The sequence below is a fragment of the Leucoraja erinacea genome, chromosome 9 (genome assembly GCF_028641065.1).
Source record: "Leucoraja erinacea ecotype New England chromosome 9, Leri_hhj_1, whole genome shotgun sequence".
Classification (NCBI taxonomy): domain Eukaryota; kingdom Metazoa; phylum Chordata; class Chondrichthyes; order Rajiformes; family Rajidae; genus Leucoraja; species Leucoraja erinaceus.
The window spans coordinates 51,545,947-51,571,470 of record NC_073385.1 but is presented as its reverse complement, the minus strand read 5'-3'; the positions used below and the strand labels follow the sequence as shown (position 1 = coordinate 51,571,470).

At 44.8% G+C, this 25,524-nt stretch overlaps 1 protein-coding gene across 3 annotated transcripts in view; it reads right to left on the bottom strand.

Moving 5' to 3' along the window:
- The window catches only part of smoc1 (SPARC related modular calcium binding 1), a 195,062-nt gene that overhangs the window by 90,189 nt on the left and 79,349 nt on the right, over window positions 1-25,524 (bottom strand). For all 3 annotated transcript variants that reach the window (XM_055640814.1, XM_055640812.1, XM_055640813.1), the window contains exons 7-9: window positions 23,451-23,531; window positions 6,004-6,193; window positions 4,483-4,565 (exon numbers count right to left, since the gene is read on the bottom strand). In XM_055640814.1, coding sequence (XP_055496789.1) covers window positions 4,483-4,565; window positions 6,004-6,193; window positions 23,451-23,531 — 354 coding nt within the window. The remainder of the gene's footprint in view (window positions 1-4,482; window positions 4,566-6,003; window positions 6,194-23,450; window positions 23,532-25,524) is intronic.

Here is a 25,524-nt window from a genome sequence, read left to right as displayed (position 1 = left end):
TGAGGACTTAGAAGATGTGCATCATCTCCTTGGGCAGCCTCTCGGGATCAGGGATAACTTGCCTTCACCCGGTTTTGTGAGTCCTGAGGTGTTTGGTGAGGCCAATGTGGGAATTGCCAACAGATAGGGCAAGAGGCGCCTGATAGGGAGGGAATATGTGAAGAGGTGCTCCTCCTTCTATGCAAGGGTTCTGCGTGATCACAAGCCATAGCCTCAATCTTCCAAATACCATCCCAAACCCTCCTTCACCACTGTCAATGCACGTGGACCAGAGATGGCCAGGGTGCAGCAGGAATGTTGTAATTTTTCCCCCTGCAAAGGATCTTTTTGAGCATATCCTTCATTCTTTACCACTGTCCACCAGGTAATCTCTTACTATGACAGAGATCTGAATGTGCCCTGCATTGATTGTATGGCTTTTAACTCAGTGTCCTGGACGAAGAAATAAGAGGGTGGCACAGTGGCACGGCAGTTGAGCTGCTGCCTTACAGCGCCAGAGACCTGGGTTTGATCCTGACCACGAGTGGTATCTGTAGAGTTTAATGTTCTCCCCGTGACCTGCATGGGTTTCACCGGGAGCTCCGTTTTTCCTCCCACATTCCAAAGACGTGCAGGTTTGTAGGTTAATTTGGCTTTGGTAAAAGTTATAAATTGTCCCTAGTGTGTAGGACACTGCTAGTGTAAGGGTGATCGCTGATTGGCATGGACTCGGTGGGCTGAAGGACCTGTTTCCATGCTGTAACTCTAAAGTCTAAAGCCCTGCAAGTATTGCATTTAACTCTGCCTCCTGTAAGAAGAAATCCAAGAATCTTCTTCAGACGCTGTGAGGGTTGGCGCACTCAAGGTGACCTTTACCATTAAACTCCGCGTTTGCCCAGTCTTTGTTGTGGTTGTGGAATTCAGTCCAGACCAATTATTGTGTCCCCAGTACTCATCTTTGGCAGAATAGCAGCGGTATAGTGTTTCTCACTCCGTGGCTGGATGTAGTATGTCTTAAAATCCACGAGCGACCATAAAACAACTATTCATCAAATGCTATTAAATGTGGTGGAGCCTGTCCCATTTAGCACGGGCATTTTGTCAAAGAATTGAATGGATGGTTGCCAAAAACTACACAACATGCCACTAAATCTACCGTCCTAATTCAACCAAATAAATACAGATATTAAATACATCTTCAGATTTTAAAAGAATTTCCTTCAGTGGGGACACTTTGTGCCGTGGGTATTAAATCAACCTAACTAATGATTACACTGCAAGGAATGTTTATGTTTGCTCTAACAATTTATGCCTTCTGTTAATTATTTATGTGTAATTGAATTTTCAAGGAACTGTTGTCAGATTCACACGATTGTCGCCTGATTAGCAATGAAGTCAGCTGTGATTACATAATCCAGTCTGTGGAATTTATTTGCTCATAGGTTTTGCCTATTATCCACATCTCGGCCACAGCCAGGCCACTTCAGCATGACAGCTGGATTGGCAACCTTCTCGTTCACCAGCAGTGGGGAGGGTTGGGGTGTCAAGTGAGGTTGGGACAGGAACATAAAGATGGGCCCACAAGGGAGAGACACTGGGATGCAAAGTTTTGCACTTAAAAGGATTAGTTTGATTAATATGGGTGTCATGCGTTATGGGAAGAAGGTAGGAGAATGGGGTTGAGAGGGAAAGATAGATTAGCCATAATTCAATAGCGGAGGAGACTTGGTGGGCCGAATGGCCTAATTCTGCTCCTATCACATCAACATGAACTTACCCAACGTGGATAGACACAAAGTCAGCTGGTCAAGCAGCATCTCGGGATAAAAAGGATAATGTTTCGGGCCGGGACCCTTCTTCATTTTCCAGAGATGCCATCTGACTCGCTGAGTTACTCCAGCACTGTATGTCTATCTTTGGTATAAATTAACATCTGCAGTTCTTTATTTGCACTTCATTGGCACCATGAAATGATACAGCATAGATCATTCCCCCTTTCCCTTCCTCTTCTCCCCTCTCCCATTAGGGGGGAGGAAGGGGGAAACTGCCTTTCAGGGTCCCTACCTGGTCGGAGAGGCAGCTTTTCTCCGGGCTGCAGCTTCGACCCGTCCTTGTGGCCTACCAGTGGGCCTGGAGCGCCGTTTCCTGTCGCGGACCGCCCAGAACCTCAGCCTCGGCGGCGGCACAGCGCTGGTGTGCTATCGTGGAGGGGGCGATGCCTTGCCTGGGTCGCCGCGCTGGAGCTCCAGTGAGCTGAGACCGCCGGATAAAACATCGCGGAGCTGCGGGACTGTGGAGCGGCCAGCTGCGGGCGGCGGCGCCGAACTTTACACCAGGAGCCTGGGATCTCGCGACGAGATCGCCAGTTGTGGAGCTCAATCCGGCGCGGCTTTGTCGGCTTCGGAAGCCGCGGCCTCCAGTACGGAGGCGGCCGTTCCAGGGTTCCCATGCCGCTGTGAGGACTCTCCCGACGCCGGAGCACCACCACCCGGCGAGAACGGCTAGGAACATCGGGCCTCCGTAGAGGCAACTGTGGAGGCCTCTATAGGCCCGACTATGGGTGAACTGGGGTTGGGGACTGGACTTTGTGCCTTCCCTCATGGTGTGAGCCATTGGGGGGGGATGTTCTTTGTGTTTAAGACTCTCATTCGTGTTATGCCTGTATTCTTTTTTTGTGTGCTGCAAAATGGCAAAAAGCTTTTCACTTCATTACACCTCGGTGTATGTGAATGTGACTAATAAAAACCTTTGAATACCTTTGAATACTTTAAAGTACAAAAGTTTGAAAGCGCATACCTCCAGCTTCAGGGACAGTTTCTTCCCAGCTGTTATCAGACAACTGAACCATCCTCTCACCAACTAGAGAGCAGTCCTGACCCATCTATCCACCTCGATGGAGACCTTTGAACTATCTTTAATTGGACTTGCACAAGCAGTTATACACTTATCCTGTATCTGTACACTGTGGACGGCTCATATTAAGTCTTTTTGCTGACTGACTAACACGGAACAAAAAGGTTTTGACTGTACCTCGGTGCACGTGACAATACTATACTAAACCAAACCAAACCCAACCCAGTTTCTTCCCAGCTGAACCATCCTGTCACCAACTAGATAGCGGTCCTGGCCGACCAGCTACCTCAACCGAGACTCTCAGACTATCTTTAATCAGACTTTATCTTGCACTAAACGTCATTCCCTTTATCGTGTATCTGTACTCTGTCTTCAGCTTAATTGTAATCATGTATAGTCACGATGACTGGATAGCATGCAACAAAAGCTTTTCACTGTACCTCGGTACACGTGACAATAAACTAAACACTGCAGTTCACCCTATCTCCCATCGCCCTGCACGAGTCAAACATTGGTGGTCCTGTAGCTTCCCCCTCTCAACCGCTGCCATCCACATATTGCCATTTACCCAATTTCTACCCACACCCTAGAACCCACAGATGGGGCCCACCATCGCAGAGTAGCAAGCAGCACCTATTCAATGCAGAAAGTGTCCTGGTCATTTTCAGCCAAGGCTATTGGCTTGGTGATAGGGTAGTTTGCAGCAGGGGCCCCTACAAGCACAAGGGTTACTGGAGTCCAACCTGCACGCTCGCGTTTCTAGCTACAGATTGCATCAGGGGTGTAGTAAATCATTCCAGACGTCTAACAGAACACAAGCCTCAGAGGGAAAATATTAGAACAGACAATCAAACTCTCGATCAAAGATTATCAGTTTTATGGCAACTAACAGTACATGTGCCAAACAGAATCCGTGCGGGGAGATGCTGATAAATAATTCCATGTGATTAAGTGGCTAACTGATAAGTGGCAATTTCTGAGAAGATTTTAAGATCTACTTCACAAATGGGGATAATCATATTTCATGGCTAGATAGAGTATAATGTATTGGAAAATTGACTTTTAACTGAATTAAGATCATTTAACTTCAGATTTTGTCTGGGGCTTTGTGGCTCAGATAAATTTAAAGCTGCTTTGTGTTAAACCCCCTCCCCCAATAATAGGCTTTACTGAATATTTCTCGTCAGGGTAGGAGGTAGATATAAGGCATTGCTGAGCTACTGCGGTTTCTGTATATTCACTGGGACCAGTTGAACTACTTTGATTCCAGTATTGTTGCACACAAACCCTCTAAATCTACCCTACTAACTAAGAAACTCATGAAGCAAAGCTTGGTGCTATTTCAAGGATCATGCCTTTAGATTTGAACAACTCTAAGTTGAGTTCCTGTTTTATGGACATCAATTCTTTATGCTATTAACAAGATTTTTTTAACATTTCAAATGGAGAGGTTTTTTTTCTCTTGAAATCAACCATCGACATTTTGGAGAGTTGCGTCTGCAACCAATTAAATGTCAATTAGCCAAATCGCAAGAGGCACTTGTACAGGGAAATCATGCACAACTGCTCAAGAGTTGCAAGATGTGCAAGTGGTTACTCCACACTGATCGCTCCCTGCTGCATTGGTGAGGTAGTGAAGAAACGACTTGCCTTGTAGTTCCTTGTCCTTGAAAGGGTCATCGCCCTCTATGAGCTTGGACCGGGCGTTGCTGTCACAGTCTGGCGTTTGGTATCTGGAAGAAACAAGAGCAACGCTCAGAATGCACACCAGACCTTTAGGCCTTGACTAAGCTGATTCTAATGTGGTCAAGGTTGCTAAACCAATCCAGCTGTAGAACAAGAAGAATTCCCATCTTAGGCATCTGTAAGTTCAACAACGTTGTGACTGTGCACAACCTAGTACTGAGAGTCACCATTACTGCTCTGGTCCTCTCCATCACTTCCATGCCCATGTCCTCCCTTCTCTCCCCAGCCCTGGTCCTCCCCTCCCCCACCTTCCGTGGGCTTTTGTTCTCCCTCCCTCCCCAGAACCTTCCCCTCTCCCCCCAGTCCTCCTATTTCCACCCCTCCCTCTTCCCTTCCATGAGAACAGTAATAATTCCGACAAAGGGTGTTTGACCTGAAACGGCTGGTTCTCTTTTCACAGATGCTACCTGATCTTCTCAGTGTTCTGCAGTTTTTGGTGTTCACAGACGATTATCTAATCAACTAGAACAGTACATCTCTTCTCTCCAAAGTGACCACCACTCCCAGTAACCCAGGATTATATTTTTTGTAATGGATTAAAAATAGGGGGTAAGCCTGGCATTCATTTCATCACCAGAGGGGAATGCCAGGCCATCTCAGGGTCAAACACATCACTGTCGGTCTGGAGTCATATCAAGGCCACTCAGTCCTTCAAGCTTGTTCTGTATTCAGTGCCAATCTGTCTATGACCCCAACTCCACATTCCCACCTACTGCCAGAAAGGACAGATCATCTCCTGAAGGACATTATGAACCAATGGATATTTACAACAATCCTGTGGTTTTACAGGCATTAGTTCTAATGACTAGTTATGTTTCTAAAATACAAATTATGTACTGAAGATACGGTTGCACATTTGAATTTGGGCTGATCCACCCTATCAACAACTAGGGGAGAGCAGTCCGGAGTTATTATCTACCTCACAGGAGACCCTCGGATTATCTTTGATCTGCCTTTACTGGACTTTTCTTGCACTAAACGTTATTCCTTTTATCATTTATCTGTACACTGCTGATGGCTCGATTGTAAACATGTATTGTCTTTTTTGCTGGCTAGTTAGCAAGCAACAAAAGTATTTCACTGTACCTCAGTACATATGACAATAAACTAAACTAAGCTACAAAGATGTTTGGTTTCCATGGTGCATGTGGTTCATGGTGGGTAATGGTTTTATGATTTCCCCATATCCATTGCATTGATTGGGAACCCACAGTATTTGTTGAAGATGGTTGAGATCTGGATTGCTCACCTCTGTACAGAGAGAACAAACAAACTCTGTACAGACAGCACCCACAGTCAGGATCGAACTCGGATCTCTGGTGTTGTAAGGCAGCAACTCTTCTGCTGCTTCACCGTGCTGCCAGTGAGTCCTTCCCTTGATTGCTGGGATCTTCCCCTTCAGCTCCAGATACAATGTTCACTCACCTGGTAGAGGTTCCAGGAATTGGCCGCCCAATGTCCACCAGCACACACCAGCAGTACCCGGTTGACTGGTGGCACTGCACTGGTTTATAGAGCCCTGCCGCTGCACACTCTGGAATGAAGATGCCATCTCGTGGATACTGCCTAGTTTCCTCCAGAGCCGTTTGCCTCTCTTGATCGCAGGATGGCTTCTCTATTCACAAGAAGACAAGGAAGAAAATCACTCATAAATCTCTATTTTTAATTTCATCAGTTCATTCCCAATTGCCAGGCGTAATCCCAATTTCGTGCTTTGGCCAAATAGCTTTCACGTCAGACTAATTTAATTTTTATCCCTTCCAAAGGGTTACAACATTTTTGCTGGCAAGCTCACGGTGCTTTGGGCCTGAAATAAAAACAGGTCCATTGTTCTCCATATTTATAAAGTGACATAGTTCAAGAAACTTGTTGCAATGTGTATATCAGTCCAGCATCAAAAATGAATGGCAGAAACATGAGATCCTTCATTAGAGCTGCAGTGCAATTTGATCACACTAATGTCGATCAAACATTCTTAATATAAATAATGGAAATAGTTTTGTCTTCCTAGACCGAAATTACATGAGATAAAGCCAACATGATACTAAGTAGATGCGAAGGACGGAACTGCAGATGCTGGTGTACACCAAAGAGAGACGCAAAATTCTGGAGTAACTCAGCCGGTCAGACAGCATCTCTGGAGAAAAGGAATAGGTGACGTTTTGGGTGACATTTCTTCTTCGGAAGGGTCTTGACCCGAAATGTCTCCTATTCCTTTTTCTCCAGAGATGCTGTCTAACCTGCTGAGTGACTGCAGCATCTTGTGTCAATCATGATACTAATTAGAAACTCTTTATCAGGAGCTTCCCTGCATTCCCATAAAGATCCCAACCATAACTTAGGGTGGGACAGAGCATTTTGCAGTGTGCACCCCGACCAGCATTCGACCGGTATATTCTGGCACATGTTTCAAATCATTTAGCCCATGACATTACCAGGAGTGCAAGATATTGCAATCAATGCATACACTTGGGGCTCCGATAACATGCAAAGAATGTTTCCAGTAATGGGAGAGTCTAGAACCAGAGAGCACAGCCTCAGAATATAAAGAGATGAGGGTGGTGTATCTGTGGAATTCATTGTAACATATGACTGTAGAGGTGAAGAAAATATATATTTTTGAAGCAAAGATTGATTGGGAATTTTTGATTGGGAAGGCCATTAAAGGTTATAGGGAGAAGGCAGGAGAGTGAGGTGAAGAGGGAAAAGTAGGTTATCCATGATTGAATGGAGGTATAGATGGGCTGAATGGCCTAATTCTATGTTTTATGAATAATGAGGCATATGTATTTTCTTTGCCCGGGAGATTAACGACAGAGAAATGGGGAAGGAGGGTGAATTAGACAAGATAAATTCATCATCAAAACAGGTGCAAAACAAAAAGAGAAAATGGTAAGAAATGAAAAAAGTGGACAGGGATAAAAGGACAGAAGATAAATAATTCTACAAAAGCAATTCACAATTTATGAACGAGACTCCACAAAAGACTGTTCTGGGCAAAACATGTTGAATAGCAGCCCTCAAAAATATTTATGCTGTTAAAAAGCAACTTATGCTGTTAATTATGAGAATTACCCTCCTGTGGTGGGCTTAATGAGCAAGTAATGGTCAAATGCAGCAATTTCATAAATGTTCACCATTAAGAGTTAAAAGTGGAGCAGCGCAGATCAACGAGTAACATAACAACTTCCAATCAAACAATCCCTCTTCTTTCCACAATGAGTTTCCACATGCTGTGATTAAACCTCTGCTGTTTACAACTAACCCACAAAAACAAAATCCACATAAATCACCTCTTTTGCAAATAAAGTGCCCTTTATAAAGAATTTGGCGCACTTCCAGAGGAAGTGTTGTAAACAGGGAGGGGATCTATTTACGTACCAATTTCTGATTAATTATGCGTTTTTAATTTGACAAGCAGAAGGAAAACAAGTCGAGGGACTCATTCAAGTTGTGTTAACAGAACAAAAGGATTAGTTCAGAAATCCAGACTCCTTTTGTGCTAAAATATGGGATGGTTTCTGATAGTTGATAGTTAAATTGATAGTTAAATCAACAAGGGCTCACTGAGAGGTGAACTTCAGCCAAGCAGCATTGTCTGCCTCCAATGGACTTCCTCTACCCAGCTTTATCTCAGTCACCAGCTATCACGTCCCCTTTCTATGTAAAATCGCAGCAATACCCCACATAGGAGGTGAACAGTGGCTAATCTGAAGATAGACACAAAGTGCTGGGGTAACTCAGCGGGTCAGTCGGCATCTCTGGAGAAAATGGACAGGTGACGTTTTGCGTCGGGACCCTTCTTCTGACTGATTGTAGGGGAGGGGAACTGGAAGCAAGAAAAGCTTTTTCCCCATTTAGTTTTTTCCCTGCACAGTTTGTGTGATTTGGCAACGGAACTATTCTGGGGCATGGCCTTGATAGGGGTGAGGAAAGCCTTCCCTGGGTGGTCCTTCCATCAGCCTTAGCGATCTGTCATCACCATGAACTTCCTTGGAGGGAAAGGATGGGTGACGATACGGGTTGGGATGCCTTCTTCAGACTGAAAGTCAGCCGTGGGGGTAGGGGGAAGGGGGGGGGGGGTAAGGGGGTGGGATTGGTAGGTAGGAAAAGGCCAGAACAAATCAGGGCCGGCAATAGATGACCAAGGAAGTGTGGAGCCCACAACGGGCCATTGTTGCCTAGGGAAGAGGTGATAATGAAGGGATACAAGGATGTGAACAGCGGAACTAGTAGGCCAACTGGGGAAAAGGAGAAGAGAGAGAATGTAGAGGTTACATGAAATTAGAGAAACCAATGTTCACACCACTGGGTTGTAAACTTCCCAAGTAAAATATGAGGTGGTGTTCCTATAATTTGCACGTGGCCTTACTCTGACAGTGGAGGAGGCCCTGGACTGAAAGGTCAATAGGGGAATGGAAAGGGGAGTTGAAATGTTTGGCAACTGGGTCATGTAGGCAGACTGAGCGTAAACTCAGTGAAACAGAACTAATCTGATGTTGATGCTTGAAGATAATTGTTCATCAGAACACTTGGACAACGGCCCTGATTTTACAGGATAAGGGGGAGAGATCTTCCACATCCAACCACTAACAGGACACCTATTCTTTGTTGGTTACATTGAACTGTCCTTGTTCCAGACATACACTGGCACCATCCCGCAAATCTATCTCACTACGTTGGGCCTGCCTCCTGCACCTATGCAGAATTCACGGACTTCATTAACCTCACTACTAATTTCCACCCTGCACTCATATTCACCTGGACTCTCCCTGGTATATCTGACACCTCTCCCCCTTTCTTGAATCCGAAACGTCTCCGATCCATGTCCTCCAGGGATGCTGCCTGTACCGCTGAGTTACTCCAGCACTTTGTGTCTTTCCTTGGTAAACCAGCACCTGCAGTTCCTTGTTTCTACAGAAACCTATTGGTTGGAGACTTCGTGCAGTGGCACTTGGAAGGGTGAGTCAGGAAGAAGGGTAGCTATGCTATGCTATGAATGTTGCTATGGCTAAGAGTAACACGATCCCTTGTGGAGCCCTTTGATAAACAGAGGATAGCCTTGTTCTTATTCAAGTCTTTTTTGAGCACTTGAAATTAGATTGCCGAGCACCTGTCAGTGTGTTACCCAATCTGAATTCAATGACAATGAAACATTATTTAAAATCAGGGATTTTCAATTTGCAAAGACCGCAGTTTTCACACTGGATCCTCCAGGTGACTCATGTGCTAATGCATAGAGAACCACAGAAAAGCAGTGGCAAAGTGGCACAGCGGTAGATTGCTGCCTTAGAGCGAAGAGACCCAGATTCGATCCTGACCATCAGTGCTGCCTGCACGGAGTTTGCACGTTCTCCTTGTTTCCACCGAGTGCTCCGGTTTCCTCCCATATTGCAAAGTTGTGCGGGTTTGTAGGTTAATTGGCTTCTGTAAATTGTCCCTAGTGTGTAGTAGTCTATGGGTGATCGCTGATGGGCACAGACTCGGTGGGCCGAAGGCCCTGTTGCCACATTGTATCTCCAAACTAAAACTCCACAGTGGCTAAAAAAAGTGACAATACATGCTTGGGCACTGTAATAGTAATGTTGAAAGGCAATTGTAGGGCACACATTTTCCTAGGGCCCCTATTCTTGATAAAAGTACTTTGGTTTCATGGAAAATATATCATATATATTTAGGACTAAAGACAACCAACAGTGAATACATTCACCCCTGCAACGGACTGTTCCAGCTGCTACAGTCAGGCAAATGCCTCCGTTGCCATGCTGTGAGAACGGAGAGGTTGAGAAGAAGCTTCTCCCCAGAGGCCATTAGGACTGTAAACTCCCGTCTCACCAGCGACGAACTTTACTGTACCACTCTACTGCTTTTTTTTTTAAATTGCTGTTTTTTTTTCCTTTTTCCTTTTTACTTCCACCCACAATATTTAATATGAAAAAGAACATGTGATTCTGTTACATTCTGTTTGTAGTTTGTTTGGTATTTGTTTGTTTGTCTTTTTGCACAAAGTCCGCGAGCATTGCCACTTTTCATTTCACTGCACATCTCATTTGTGTATGTGACGAATAAACTTGACTTGACTTGACTTCAGTACTTTAATTTTCATTATGAAGAGAGCACTCAGACTGCCTATCACTCACTGGGTGTAAAGATTTAGTAGGGGGAACATTATGCAGTTACCTTCCCCTCCCAATGTCCCTTTGCATGCATCAGAGTTTGCTTGAGAACATGTGAATACATATTCTAAGAAACATTTAGATGGGTACATGTATAGGGCAGATTTAGAGGGATAGAGGCGGCACCAGTGTACATGGGGCATGTTGGTGAGCATGGGTATGGGCCGAATGGCCTGTTTCCTCTCTGTATGACTGTGAATACATCCTACAGCGTGTACCTGTGAGCCTTGGAGGGCATTCATCGTCAACATACGGTCATGGACAACTTCTGCTGGAAGACCAATAGGTTTCAGACAGAACAAAGGGGCTTTTTCACTGAGTCGATGGTCTTCCTGCCATATGGATGGATGCACCCGTGCACAAGGAATGCAGAGAATACATTGGGAAATAGAGCAATGCACCGTCTTCCACACCACACGGTTAGTGCAGCTGTGACAGCGATGATTTCGTGCTCTTTGAAGCTTCAAGGGCAGTTCATGGTGGTGATAGATTTCTAAGGCTGATGGAAGGACCACACAGGGAAGGCTTCCCTCACCACTATCAAGGCTACACCTCCGAACAGTTCCATTGCCAAATCACGTCAACAAACTATGTAAGAAAAAACCTAAAAACCTACCCTGCGACCAATCTGAAGAAGGGTTCCGAGCCAAAACACCACCTGTTCATTTTCTCCAGAAATGCTGCCTGACCCGCTGAGTTACTCCAGCACTCTGTGTCCATTGTTGGTATAAACCAGCATCTGCAGTTCTTTTTTATTACAAGGAAAAACCTAATATTTCCCAGACCCTCCTCTCTCCTCCACAACCCAAGCATATCCTGGAATATCATCAGCGGTTGTCTGTGTGGAGTTTGCACGTTCTCCTTGCAATTCCATGGTTTTCCACCAAGTGCTCTGATTTCCTCCCACATCCAAAAAAAACGTAGATGAATAGACTGGTGTCAATTATGGGCCAGTGGTGGATCCATGGGGAGTTGATGAGCATTTAGGGAGAATTTTAAAAAAAATGGTCACATAGAAGATCTAACAGCACTAAAACACAACGGGATTGGCTGCACAGCTTGTCAAACCTACATTGCAGCCGAACTATAGTTTAGTTTAGAGACACAGCATGGAAACTAGCCCTTCGGCCCATTGAGTCCATGCACACTAGAAATCACCCATGCATTAGTTCTAACCTACACACAAAGGACAATTCACAGAAGTCAATTAACTTACAAACCTGCACATCTTTGGAATATGGGACAAACCAGGAGCACAGAGCGTAAACCCACGCAGTCATAGGGAGAACGTACAAACTCCGTACAGACAGCACTGGTAGTCAGGATCGAACCATGGTCTCTAGCCCCGTGAGGTGTCAACTCTGTAAGGCAGCCACTGCGCTGCCCTGTATCTCAAATCCATTTACCAGTTTTCGATTTATCAACCCTTATCATACAGAATTTGTATCTGCATTGAAGGCTGGAGAGGTATCAGTGCGAGAGAAGGCAAAAGATTCAAGCAAAGGAGAATCGGAAGAAAAACATTGGCTCAATAAATGAGCGGTAACAAATTGATTTTTTTTGATACATTAAGAAGGGTATTGATCTCCCAAAGATTGCATTGCTAAAGGTTACACACTCAGTAAAGTTAGACTGAACAAAACAGCGTTGTCAAATGATACCCCATGAGTTATTGCGCTCTGTGTTTAGTTTAGATTTCAGCATACAGTGCAAAAATAGGCCGTTTGCCACACCGAGTCCATGCCGACCAGCGATTCCCCTACACTAGCACTATCCTACACACTAGGGCCAATTTACCATTTTTACTGAAGCCATATTAACCTACAAACTTGTACGGCTTTGCAGTGGGAGGAAACCGGAGCACCCAGGGAAAACCCATGCGGTCATGGGGCGAACAGACACACTCCGTATAGACAGCATCAAACCCGGGTCTCTGGTGCTGCAAGGCACCAATTCTTCCACTGCGCCACTGTTCTTCTCTATTGTATTGTACAATAAAGGTATCTAGTTCAACAGGTACGCTGGCATCTTTACATCAAACCTAGTAATGAATAGGGGGGTGGGGGGGGATAGAGGTAATTTAGCAAGAATCTGTCAAACCCTCCCTCCAAATATTATATTTTCTGTTTCCAAATGATTTTTTTCAGAAAACATTGTAAATAACCTATCAAAACCCCAATTTGCTATATTTCCGCTGTTGAAGTTCAATTGGTCATTTGAAATTAGTGGCCTATTTCTGTGAAAAAACAACCTTTCCCAAGCATTTGTCCATCCGAAAGAAAAACTGCAGTCTGTAGCAGATCACAAGCAATAAAGTTCTCTGATGTTGGCAATAAACATTAGTTGATTTATTTTTATGGATGGCAACTATTTAATACTACAATTCCACATGCATTACATGCGTCTCAGTCAAGAATACCCTGCAGTCCAATTTATCAAGCAAGACAAGTACAGTTCAAATTCGGTCACAGAAGTTAGCAACTTACATTTTACACAATGTTTTTAATATAGACCAGAAATCCCAGTGTGCTTCCCAAATGCATTATCAGAAAAATAAATCAGCACCAAGCCAAAAAAACAGTGCTACTAAGACAGATGACTAAAGTATTGTTAAGGAGACAGCATTTCTGCTGGAATGATTTTTTTTTTAACTGCAGATGCTGGAAATGTAGAATAAAAACAGAAAAAGCTGTAAGCATTCAGCAGGTCAGGCTGAAACCATGGAACGAGAAATGAAGGAACAAAACGCTTCTGGTTGGTTACGCCAAAGATGAAAGTATAAATTATGGATAATGGCATTTCCACAAGTAAAAGGGAAGCAGAGATACATAAAGAACCTGAGTGAAGAGAATTGATAGTTCCAAGGAGACGGAAGGGGAGATGATGATATGGTTAGAGCTAGGAAGAATGTAAAGGGCTTCAAACAAATTATGAAGACTAAATGGATGACATTTAGGGAGCAGTGGGCAATGTTAGCAGGAAGGCCCATTGAGAAGATCTTAACTGGATTGTATAGTAACAAGGAACTACACATGCTGGCTTACACATAAAGACACAAAGTGCTGGAGTAACTTAATGGATCAGCCAGCAGCTCTGGAGGACATGGAGAGGTGACATTTCTGGTCGGGACCCTTCTTCAGCAACTGGATTGTGACCAGGAGGGCATCAGACATCCAGGAGGAATAGATGAAGGGTTCAGAACCTGGAGGGTATGCACAGGGTCAGAGGGAGACCCAAATCACACGGTAGTCCCTGGAGGCTGTGGACCTGGTAGCTCACCCCAGAGTAAAATAGGATATGGAGGCTAGATCAATGTGAGGCGGTGGTGGGTGGCATTAGCAGCAAGTTGTGAAATTTGTAACATGGGACTCTTCTTCAGACTGCATCTGCAATATCTTGCGTCACCATTTTTGAACTCAACCATTACTAGTTTTATTTCTAGAATTAACAATGAGTTCAGTGCATTCCTTTCAAATGTCCTCATAGCATTCACTCTTGGAGATCTACTTCCAAATGGGATAACGGGCAGGGGAATAGAGACCTCTCCAGCATGATCAAAATTCATGCTCAGTCCTAATTTGTTTTCAATGTATTGGAATGAGTTTATTGTCACATGTGCCAAGATGCAGCGATAGACTTTATTTGCATGCTATCCAAGCAAATTATATCATGCACAAGTACATTCAGACCATATACAAGTACAACAGGTAGAGCAAAGGGAAAAATACCAGAGTGCAGAATATAGTGGTGCAGAGAAAGTGCAAGATTCTTAATGGGGTAGATTAGGAGATCAGGACTATATCCGAGCTTACAGGGCATTCAGTAGTCTGTGAATGTCATAGGCTGTAGTATCTTTCATCCAATGGAAGAAGGAAAGACCAGTTTGAAAATGGTTCCTGATTTTTGTTGGATGCTTTCCCAAGATAATGTGAAGTGTAGATGAAGTTAATGCGTTTTGATGCCTCTCTAAAATAGAACGGGTGGCGATTTTTTAATCCAGTGAATTTTTGACCTGGAAAAAGATTAAGTTTTCCATCCTCAGTCCCAAATGGCACTTTAGCTTCACAAACCTTCCAAAGGAAATGGGGTCTTTAATGCCTCGGAATTTCAATTGATAGCAGGCTGCAAAGCGTGGCATCAGATACTTAAGCCATCGATCATTGAGCAATTGTTGGCAGAGTTCTTAACATGTTGTTGGTTGGAGGGTGTGGAGAGATGGACATATTTTCTGAAGGAGGTTAAAAAAAGGGATTGGCGATGCATGGAATTATCTAGGCAACTCCAGGCCAAGACAAGATAAGACTATGAAATCTTGCTCTCCACCTCCTCACTTCCCATTCTCTCTTCACCTTCACTTTACCCTCCATCTCCTCCACACCACCTTGCCCCTCCCTCGAACATTTTATTACCATCTCTCTCCCTCTTATCCTTCTCCCCTTCTCTCTACCTCTCACCACATTCATTCTCTCCTGCTGTCTCCATTATCCTTTTGTTCCCTTTCCCAGCCTCCTTCCCACTCTCTTTTCTCTTCCTCCTCCCTTCTCTACACTTTTTTTCCCTTTTATTTTGCTTTCTCTCCCCCCACTATGTCTATTTCTCTCTGTCTCTCCCTCACTCTCTGTCTCTCCCCATCTCTGTCTATTCCTCTCTCTGTTTCCCTCCCTCTCTGCCTCCCCCCCTTCCCTCTCCAATGCAACCCGACTCTTGCTAAACTCCTCAATTAGGCACTCTCTAATCACTTCACATTTGTATGCCTAAGGTTTTAGCAAAAATACTGTTCACAATGTGGCTCACGTCATAAGTTTGTAAAGTTTGGAAGACAAACAGGCATAGCTTGATTGCAACGACATAAGGCCTTGCTTAATAGATTTGGCTCTATCTTTGGTATAAACCAGTATCTGCATTTCATTTTCATCACACATAGCCGTATGACTAGGATTGCTGAGCAAGTAACACGAGCAAGGGCTATTGTTGTACTTATAATACAGGAAAGCAGACTCATTGACACCCATACGTAGGAGTGAACTGCAGGAATCAGCGGCTGGGAGCTGTGAGCTCCCTCACTGAGTAACTGATGTAGGCTGGTGGCCAGGATTCCCACTCCCGTTTGCTCTCTCCTCACCGCCCTGTGTCTTTGATCTTCCCCATGCACTGCTTTTGTTCCTCACGGACTTAAGGAAAATGTGGGTTAGGAACAGTTCGCAGGATGGCAACTGCAGGGAGCAGTCTGCAATGGCAGCATCTGAGAGCTCTCTGTGGGGTGGGAGATTGCAACCTTCACGTGGTCCACCCTGTTTTGACGAATGCAATCAACCTGGCATGCACAAACAGAAGATCAAACCGAGCAAGTTGTCTTACAAATTTAGGCTGTGCATGCCATACGCAAGACGAAGAGCTCTCTGTATACAGCAGCCCCATTGCATACAACAGGCTCCCAAAAACAGCCAGATAGACCAGCTAATCTATTGCTAGTGATGGAGAACCCAAAGTGCTGGAGGTACTCAGCAGGTCAGGCGGCATCTGGGGAGGGAATAGACAGGTGACGTTTCAGCTCGGGACACTTCGGACGAGACAAAGCTTGGCACTAATTTTGGTGATGTGTTCAAGTTTCTGGATGAGGTTTGAACCTATAACCTTAGTTAGTTATCCTTCTCTCCAGAGTTGCTGCCTGTCCCGCTGAGTTACAGAATATTCCAATTGCAAATCAACGATAAAGATAAGCTTTGGTGCAGGATTAAGATGAGACCCTCATTTGTAGTGACAAGTAGCCCTGCTTGAATTCAGTTAATGCACCCTGTGTAGTCCCAGCTAATGTGAAGGAAGGAACTGCAGATACTGGTTTAAACCGAAAATAGACACAAATGCTGGAATAACTCAGCGGGCCAGGCAGCATCTCTGGAGAGAAGGAATGCATAACGTTTCGGGTCGAGACCCTTCTTCAGACTGAGAGTCAGGGGAAAGGGAAATGAGAGATATAGACATTGATGTAGAGAGATATAGAACAAATGAATAAAAGATTCCTGTGTTTAAAAAAGAACTGCAGATGCTGGAAAATCGAGGGTACACAAAAATGCTGGAGAAACTCAGCGGGTGCAGCAGCATCTGTGGAGCGAAGGAAATAGGCAACCTTTTGGGCCGAAATCCTTCTTCAGACTGAGTGCCTTCTCTCCAGAGATGCTACCTGTCCCGCTGAGTAATTTTGTGTCTATCTCGATAATGTGACTTGGTTACTTTGGAATCTGGCTAGAAACACTAATCTTTCTCCTCTCTAGTCAGCTGTCCAACTGTGGGTTGTTTGTTTTGAATTAACTTGCAGCAGAAACCTGCCCTACAGTTCTCCAAATTCCTTTTGGTGCTGTAAACATTAAGATTGGGACAACCTCAATCATTTTTATAGCAGTTCACAGGCTAGTTATCTACCCAGCATTTATGCACCAATTAGTTTTCCTTTAAGATCCTAGCTGTTTAAAGGGCCCCATAAAATGGCCTCCAGTTGGATTGTAATTGCCAAGTTTGCCAACAGTTTGTGAGAGTTGTTTTATAACCAACAGTTATAAATAAATAACAGTTAAATAAAGCAATTATCTTCACCATACGCCAATTTAAGTCAATGCATCAGTTTACAAAGGAAACGGTTAATGTAATGTTCCTATTGTTCTGATTGAATACAATATTCAGAACCCATCTCATCTCCAAACAACGTATAACAACCTCTGAAGTTTAGTTTAGTTTAGAAATACAGCATGTAAACAGGCCCTTCAGCCCACCAAGTCCATGCCGAACATCGATCACTCGTTCACATCAGTTCGATGTTATCCCACTTTCGCATCCACTCCAGACACAGTAGGCGCAATTTACAGACGTCAATTAACCTCCAGTTCCTGCATGTCAAAACAAAGAGGAACTCAGCGGGCCAGGCAGCATCTGTGGAAGAAATGGACAAGCGATGTTTCGGGTCAGGATCGCTCCTCAGGCTGAAAAGGGGTTCTGTTCAATCCCTCCAGATATGCTGCCTGACCCGTTAAGTTACTCCAGCACTTTGTGTTTAACAAGGTATCTTCTTCTGAGAAGATACCTGCATTTGAGGTATCTTCTCTTGTTCTCTGGTGCTGGAAATAACTCGTTACCTTTCTACAGTTAGAAAAGCTTCCTGATCAGTCTCAAAATCCCAACTCAACCTTTGAAGAGAAAGAGAAAAATGGAAACCAGGGAAATGCTGTCATTTTGTAGTAACTCAGCGGGACAGGCAGCATCTCTAGAGAGCCTCTGAAGAAAGGTTTCGACCCAAAACGTCACTCATTGGGTAGGAAGAAGGCTCCCAACCCGAAACATCACCCGTTCCTTCTCTCCAGAGATGTTGCCTGTCCCAGCATTTTGTGTCTACCTTAGATTTAAACCAGCATCTGCAGTTCTTTCCTACATAAAGGGAATTTACTTTTGTAATCTCTCAAAACCAGCAAACCCCTGCCTTCAGCCATGGATTATTCTGAGTTTATTCACTTCAAAATCTGGCTCTTTAAAATCAGCACCAAGGTTTTTTTGTTGTGATTTTTGGCCTAGTTGTATCCTAACCTAAAAAACACCCACTAAACACAGTATTTCTGGAGGTCTTGGATAGGTGACAATTTGGGTCGGGACCCGTCTTCAGACTGTGAAGTGCAGGAATGTAGCAGGAATCACAGAAGGGGAATGGTGAGAGAGGGCCAAAGGACTCCTGCAGAGAGAAGGGAGAGAGAAGGAGAACTTTCCTGGCCTATCCATGCCGGGTGACAATTACATAATCGCTCAGGTTTTCCATCCTGGAGCCAGTAATTGCTTACACAAATACAATAAAAGATCCCCATCACACAGCAATATTCACACATCATTGGACAGATTGACGCAATGCTTGTTTAAGAGTCCCACAAAGCACAAATCGACACAAAACGCTGGAATAACTCAGCGGGACAGGCAGCATCACTGGATAGAAGGAATGGGTGACGTTTCGGGTCGAGACTCTTCTTCAGACGGAGTAGGGGAGAGGGAGATACAGAGATCAGGAAGGGCAAGGTGTGCAAATGAGACAAAGGGGATGGAGATCAAGGAAAATTTAATTGATCATCGTTCACTTGGAGAAGGTAACAACAAAGTAAACAGACATTGGAAAGTAAATGAGGAATAGTCGGAGAAGTGGGAAGGGGAGGGATAGAGGAAGAGGTAAGGCAAGGTTTACTTGAAGATAGAGAAGTCAATATTCATGCCGCTGGGGTGTAAGCTGCCCAAGTGAAATTCCTCCAATTTGCGCTGAGCCTCACTCTCACAATGGAGGAGGCCCAGGACAGACAGGTCGGTGTGGGAATGGGCATGGGAGTTAAAGTGTTTAGCTCCCAGGAGATCAGGTAGGTTTAGGCAGACTTGGCGGAGGTGTTCAGCAAAACAATTGCTGAGCCTACGCTTGGTCAGCGCAGTTCCTTCCTCCTTCCCCCCCCCCCACCCCACACAATCTAACTGCATTGACTGAACGGAGCATGTTAGGGGAGAATTACAACACTTGTAAAATTAGCCAGAGGTTAGGTGTGGCTCACTTGGTAGCAATATCACCTCAATAAAACTACCATGGATTCCTGAGCCAACCCAGAGATTTGAGCACAAGGATGCAGTCTGTTTGCCTACTCCTAGTCAGAGGTGCAGTCACCTTATGAGATGATAAACTGAGGAAAACACAAAGTGCTGGATGTTCTCAGCAGATCAGGCAGCATCTGTGGAAGATAATGAGTAGGTGACATTTCGAGCCAGGACCCTACTTCAGACTCAGAATCTGACCATAATTGTCATCTGCAATTTACTTCCATAGATGCTGTCTGACCTCCAGCATTTTGTATTTTGCTCAAGATTCCAACGTCTGCAGTATCTGGTGTCTCCGAGTTAAACCGAGTGCCTGACTGCTCATTCAGGTGTAATAGATCCCATAGCACCATTCTGAAAGGCATGTGACCCTTGACAATAATCATTCCTCAGCCAGCATCTCCAAATCAGAATACCCAGTCATTCTGACATTCAAATGGTGGGAGCTGGCTGTGCACATCAATGGTACACAAGCATGTTGGGCTTTCCAGAGGTCAGGAATTCATCAGCATGAATAGAAACAAATATTTTTTATAATTACTGTATTTTTCACTTGATTGGCTTGTAAACCCATCAATTATGGTATTCGTCCAGAACCTTTACAACCCAGTGGAATGAATATTGGTTTCACTAACTTGAAACATAGAAACATAGAAAATAGGTGCAGGAGTAGGCCATTCGGCCCTTCGAGCCTGCATCGCCATTCAATATGATCATGGCTGATCATCCAACTCAGTATCCTGTACCTGCCTTCTCTCCGTACCCCCTGATCCCTTTAGCCACGAGGGCCACATCTAACTCCTTCTTAAATATAGCCAATGAACTGGCCTCAACTACCTTCAGTGGCAGAGAATTCCAGAGATTCACCACTCTCTGTGTGAAAAATGTTTTCCTCATCTCGAAGTAACCCTTGCATTCCCTCTCTCTCTCTCTCTCTCTCTCTCCATCCCTCCCCCACCCTAGTCATTCTACTAGTTTCCCTGTCGTCCTTCACTGTTTGTATCCACACGTTATCATCTTCTCCACAGCCAACAATGGACAATTGTGGGCTCCACCTTTCCTCGATCATCATTGCTGGCTTTCATTTGTCCTTTTCATACTTTTCATTCACTTGGTCTTTGTACCTTTTCTAGCCACCCTCTCCCCTGATTCAGTCTGAAGAAGAGAATTGTCACCTATTCCTTTTCTCCAGAGATGCTGCCTGACCCATTGAGTTACTCCAGCATTGTGTCTATCTTAGGAGTGTTTCAAGTGTTTTGTGTGGCTCTGGATTATGAACACATTAAAATAATATCCAAACGCTTTAAAAGATCTGCTTAACCTTGAAGAAGAGAAAGTGTGTTGAGGGTTTCTGATTTCTAAGTGGTGATGCTCGTCAGGAAAGTGCTATGTGGAAGCGTAGGACCACACTGATAGTGAGCAGAGGTCTGGATATTATAGGTGCAGAACAGTATCTGGTGTGAAGACCAAAGCCTCAGGGATTTGACATATCTCGCATGTCCATGGGTTTAAAGGATGATGAGGTGACTGTTCTAGATAATGCAAAGCCTGAAAAGACCAACAGGAAGAGTGCCACTGCTCGGAGGTCTCAAGAAAGGAACTGTGAAAAGGGATAGGTGTAACAAGCCATCAATTGGACAACGGAGAAATAAGGAACTGCAGATGCCGGTTAATACACAAACGGACACAAAGTGCTGGAGTAATTCAGCAGGTCAGGCAGCATCTCTGGAGAACATAGATAAGTGATATTTCAGGTAGTGAGCCTTCTTCCGACTGAAGATGTGTTTCAACCCGAAATGAACTCTACGGAGAACATCTCTGGAAACATGGATAGGTGACTTCTCAGGTTGAAATCCTTTTTCAGTCTGAAGAAGGGTCTCGACCCGAAACTTCACCTGTAAATATTCTCCAGAGAGTGCTGCCTGACCCACTGAGTTACCCCAGCACTTTGTATCCTTTTGTGATTGTATTATGAATCTTTGGTTAGCCAACAATGGTGGTTAAATCTCAAGAAAGTAATGGGAAAGTGAGACGAGAGCTAAAGGAGAGGCATAAGACCAAGATGGGACATGCGGGACAAAAACAAATGCCAACAATGGGTGTTGGAGACTCAGGAGTGCAAGTCTGGCAAATGTTCTCTGGAGACCTCTAGGTTTCACATAATGGCTGGGGGAAACGACAGTGGTCGAGAGACATAATTTTGGCATTGTGAACCCCAACTGGATCCACACCACTGGAGGGAGAAGAATAAACATGGAAACATAGAAAATAGGTGCAGGGGCAGGTCATTCGGCCCTTCGAGCCAGCACCTCCATTCAATATAATCATAGCTGATCATTCAGAATCAGTACCCTGTTCCTGCTTTCTCCCCCTATCCCTTGATTCCGTTACCTCTAAGAGCTATATCTAACTCTCTCTTGAATACATCTAGTGAATTGGCCCCCACTGCCTTCTGTGGCAGAGATTCACAACTCACTGGTTGAAAAGGTTTTTCCGCATCTCAGTCCTAAAAGTGTTGTGTTTGCAGCTCGAGCAAAAGACAAGCAGCTACAACCAGGCTACGCAACAGAATACATTCAGAGCAACTTTCTCGATTTCCAACAAACTCAATGCATTCTCGGACATGGTACAAAAGAAAAGATACTCATATTTTAAAACACTGGAAAGTTTTGTTTGGAAAGCAGCTTGCTCTCTCTCGGGAGTAATGTAATTCAGTACTGCTCAGACCTGCAGCCCTGAGTTTGTGGTATTTTGGCCGCACTTGTTGTAAACCCGCACACTACCAGATTCCAGCCCTGTAAACACATATTGGCAATTAGCTGAGCCAATGAGGGTTAGGTCTGTTGCTGATTTTGGAACAAAGGTATTTGGAATAATTTTTAATGATGTAAATGACATGGAATTTTGTTTCCTTCATTGCCAGTGAAACTGCTGAAGCTCTGAAACAGGGAAAGGATAAATTTCCATTCTGCCAAGTGCGCGAGATTAGTTATGGCAAAGGATTAGCAGACAATCCTTTCACCTCCAAGACCTTGGAACAGATCCAGCCCAGACTAACGGCAGGAGAAGAAGCCTACTCTCACTACTTGACGATCTGGGGTCTGCATGCAGTGAACCATGTTCCCGATTGGGTTATTAAAGCCCAGCACAAATTGAGCAGTAAATCAGCATTGGATTGATTGCTTTGCTCAAGAAGGCACAAGGACATATTGCAATCATTAGCATGCACTGAGCATGCGCATTGCAAGTACTGCAGTGCTTTATCATTGTTATTCCCAGTTGGAGTGTCAACAATGGCTGTGTCATGTTACCTACCAGATGGTACATAGTGAATGGTCTGCATTCTGCAGGTCCAAAGGTTAGGGAAAGGGGTAGCTTTGTGGGATTTTTGGACAGCAGTGGTGGGGAGGGGGACGTGGCGGGGGGGGGGGGAGGGGGCGGGGGGGGGGGAGGGGGGGGGGGGGGGAGGGGGGGGGGGGGGGGGGAGGGGGGGGGGGGGGGGGGGGGGGGGGAGGGGGGGGGGGGGGGGGGGAGGGGGAGGGGGGACGTGGTGGGGAGGGGGAGGGGACGTGGTGGGGGAGGGGGGAGGGGAACGTGGTATCCAAGGAAGGAGATGGCTGGAGGCCTGTAACAGACTGGGACTGGCCTGGAACAGGCACCACTCATAAGAACTAGAGCGTGGACATTGAAAACTGCCAAAACATGGTGCCTCTTGCATGTAGGCTCAGTTATTGCCCCTGTCCCTCTTAGGAAACCTGAACGGAAACCTCTGGAGACTTTGCGCCCCACCCAAGGTTTCCGTGCAGTTTCCGGAGGTTGCAGGTGGTTGCCGGAGGTTGCAGGTAGTGGAAGCAGGTAGGGAGATTGACAAAAACCTCCGGGAACCGCACGGAAACCTTGGGTGGGGCGCAAAGTCTCCAGAGGTTTCCGTTCAGGTTTCCTAAGTGGGCCAGGGACATATTTCTGTACGCTTCATAATCAAGGATCGGGGGGCGTGGCAATACTCTACTGGATTGTTTGTAAGAAAAATAATTTCACTGTGTTAGCACTTTGCACACATGACAATAGAAACATCATTGAAGTTTCATTTACCCAGTATCCTCATGCTGGAGCCATTATGCTTGGAGTCTTTGCTAACGAGTTGCTTTATCCAAAGGGTTGGCGCTGTAATCTCTGAAATAGAGCAAAAATAAAATACATTTTCATTTGAGCTGTTGTCCCAGATATTCATCCTTTAAATTATTTGCCATTTAAAATGTGATTCGATTCAACTTTCAATCATAGTCAAGTTCCACAAATGTTCATAAATTCTATGATTTTTAAAGTTTGTTAAAAAATAATCACAGTATTGGTACCTTAAGGATGCCCTGCTTTATGTTACATGCTTTTGGTACATTGATTGGAAAAGGTTAGAGGGATACGGGCCAAACAGGCAGGTGGGACAAGTGTTGATGGGCCATTCTTTGTCAGCATGGGCATCCTATAAATTACTTGCCATCAAGTTGGGCCGAAGGGCTTGTTTCCCTGCTGTATGAATCACTTACTCTATGACTCTTTTAGGGACGTATGGAATAACCAGAAGGTCAGAAAGGTTAGAATTAATCTCTGCACTAACATATCATATGGAAGGAGCTGTGGCTAGCTTTCAAAATACAGAATACTTTCAACGTACTTTCAAAAGCTTTTCACTGTACCTCGGTACACATGGGAATAACCCAAACTATGGCTGCATCAAGAGTAAAGGATGCAGATTTCAGAAGTAAAGTACGATGTGGTGAGTGGTAAGGTAAAGTACGCTCGGATGAGTGGACGCCCAGCACATGAACAAGGGCAAGGGCAAAGTCTCAACTTCATAGCAAGACTGGGGGAGAGTCCCCACAGTGACTTTAGGGAGAAGGTGCATGTTGAACTCTCACTCCATGTAATAAAGGGGATGCAAGGCTGGCAGTCCACATCTCACTTCCATATCAGCTGAGTAATGAGCCAAATGCTAATTGGGCAGCAATATTGTCATCAGTTCTATCCGCACGCCCTGTAATATTCTCCAGCATCTTCACTCTAGTTATCTTCACTGATCTCCTCATCTGAGCAAGGGTACGTCTGTACTGGACAAAAAAAGGCCTTGGTTTCCGCAAGTGAACATTGTTCCATTTTATATCCCAGAGCAACATTAGTGCTCTTCTCAGTGAAGATTAGTACGGGTGGCAAGGGTTATGGGGAGAAGGCAGGGGTTAAGAGGGAAAGATCAATCAGCCATGATTGAATGGCATAGTAGATTTGATGGGCTGAATGGCCTAATTCTGATCCTATCACCCTATGAACATGAAGATCCCCTCCAGAGATGAATGAAGGCAGCTAAACAATCCAAACTACCAGGGTTTAAAACCCAAAACCTCACCTGCCCCTTTTCTCCAGAGACACTGCCTAACCTGCTGAGTTACACTGCGTCTATCTACGAAGAATAAAAGCCATAGAAACATAGAAAAAAAGGTGCAGGAGCAAGCCATTCGGTCCTTCGAGCCAGCACTGCCATTCATTATGATCATGGCTAATCATCCAAAATCAGTACCCCGTTCCTGCTTTTTCCCCATGTCCCTTGATTCCTTTAGCCCCAAGAACTAAATCTAATTCTCTCTTGAAAACATCCAGTGAATTGGACTCTACGGTCTTCTGTGGCAGAGAATTCCAGAGATTTACAACTCTCGGGTTGAAAACGTTTTTCCTCATCTCAGTCCTAAATGGCCTACCCCTTATTCTTAAACTGTGACCCCTGGTTCTGGGCTCCCCCAACATGAGGAACATTTTTCCTGCAAAGTTAAAGTGCTTCACAACAATGTCACCAGCTTAGCAGCCTAACCAATTGACGTTTCAAATGGGGAAGGGAAGAATAAACTACAACAGGCATGGGCAACAGGTTTAAAATTTAATTTGTGACTCGCATTTCAGAAACTGTTATCCACTGCTGCGAATAGCAATAAATCCCCAGGCATCTGTCCTTGTCCACTGACTCGTAGATTTGGTCCAGTTATCTCCCTCCAGGTTTCTCTTGTTCACAAGTTCTGAACGTGCAACACTTTGATGATATGCACAGCTCCATGAATCATAACCTTAATTCTCCAATCAAGAGCAGCGCACTTAAATCTGCGTGCAGGTGTCTGACAGCACT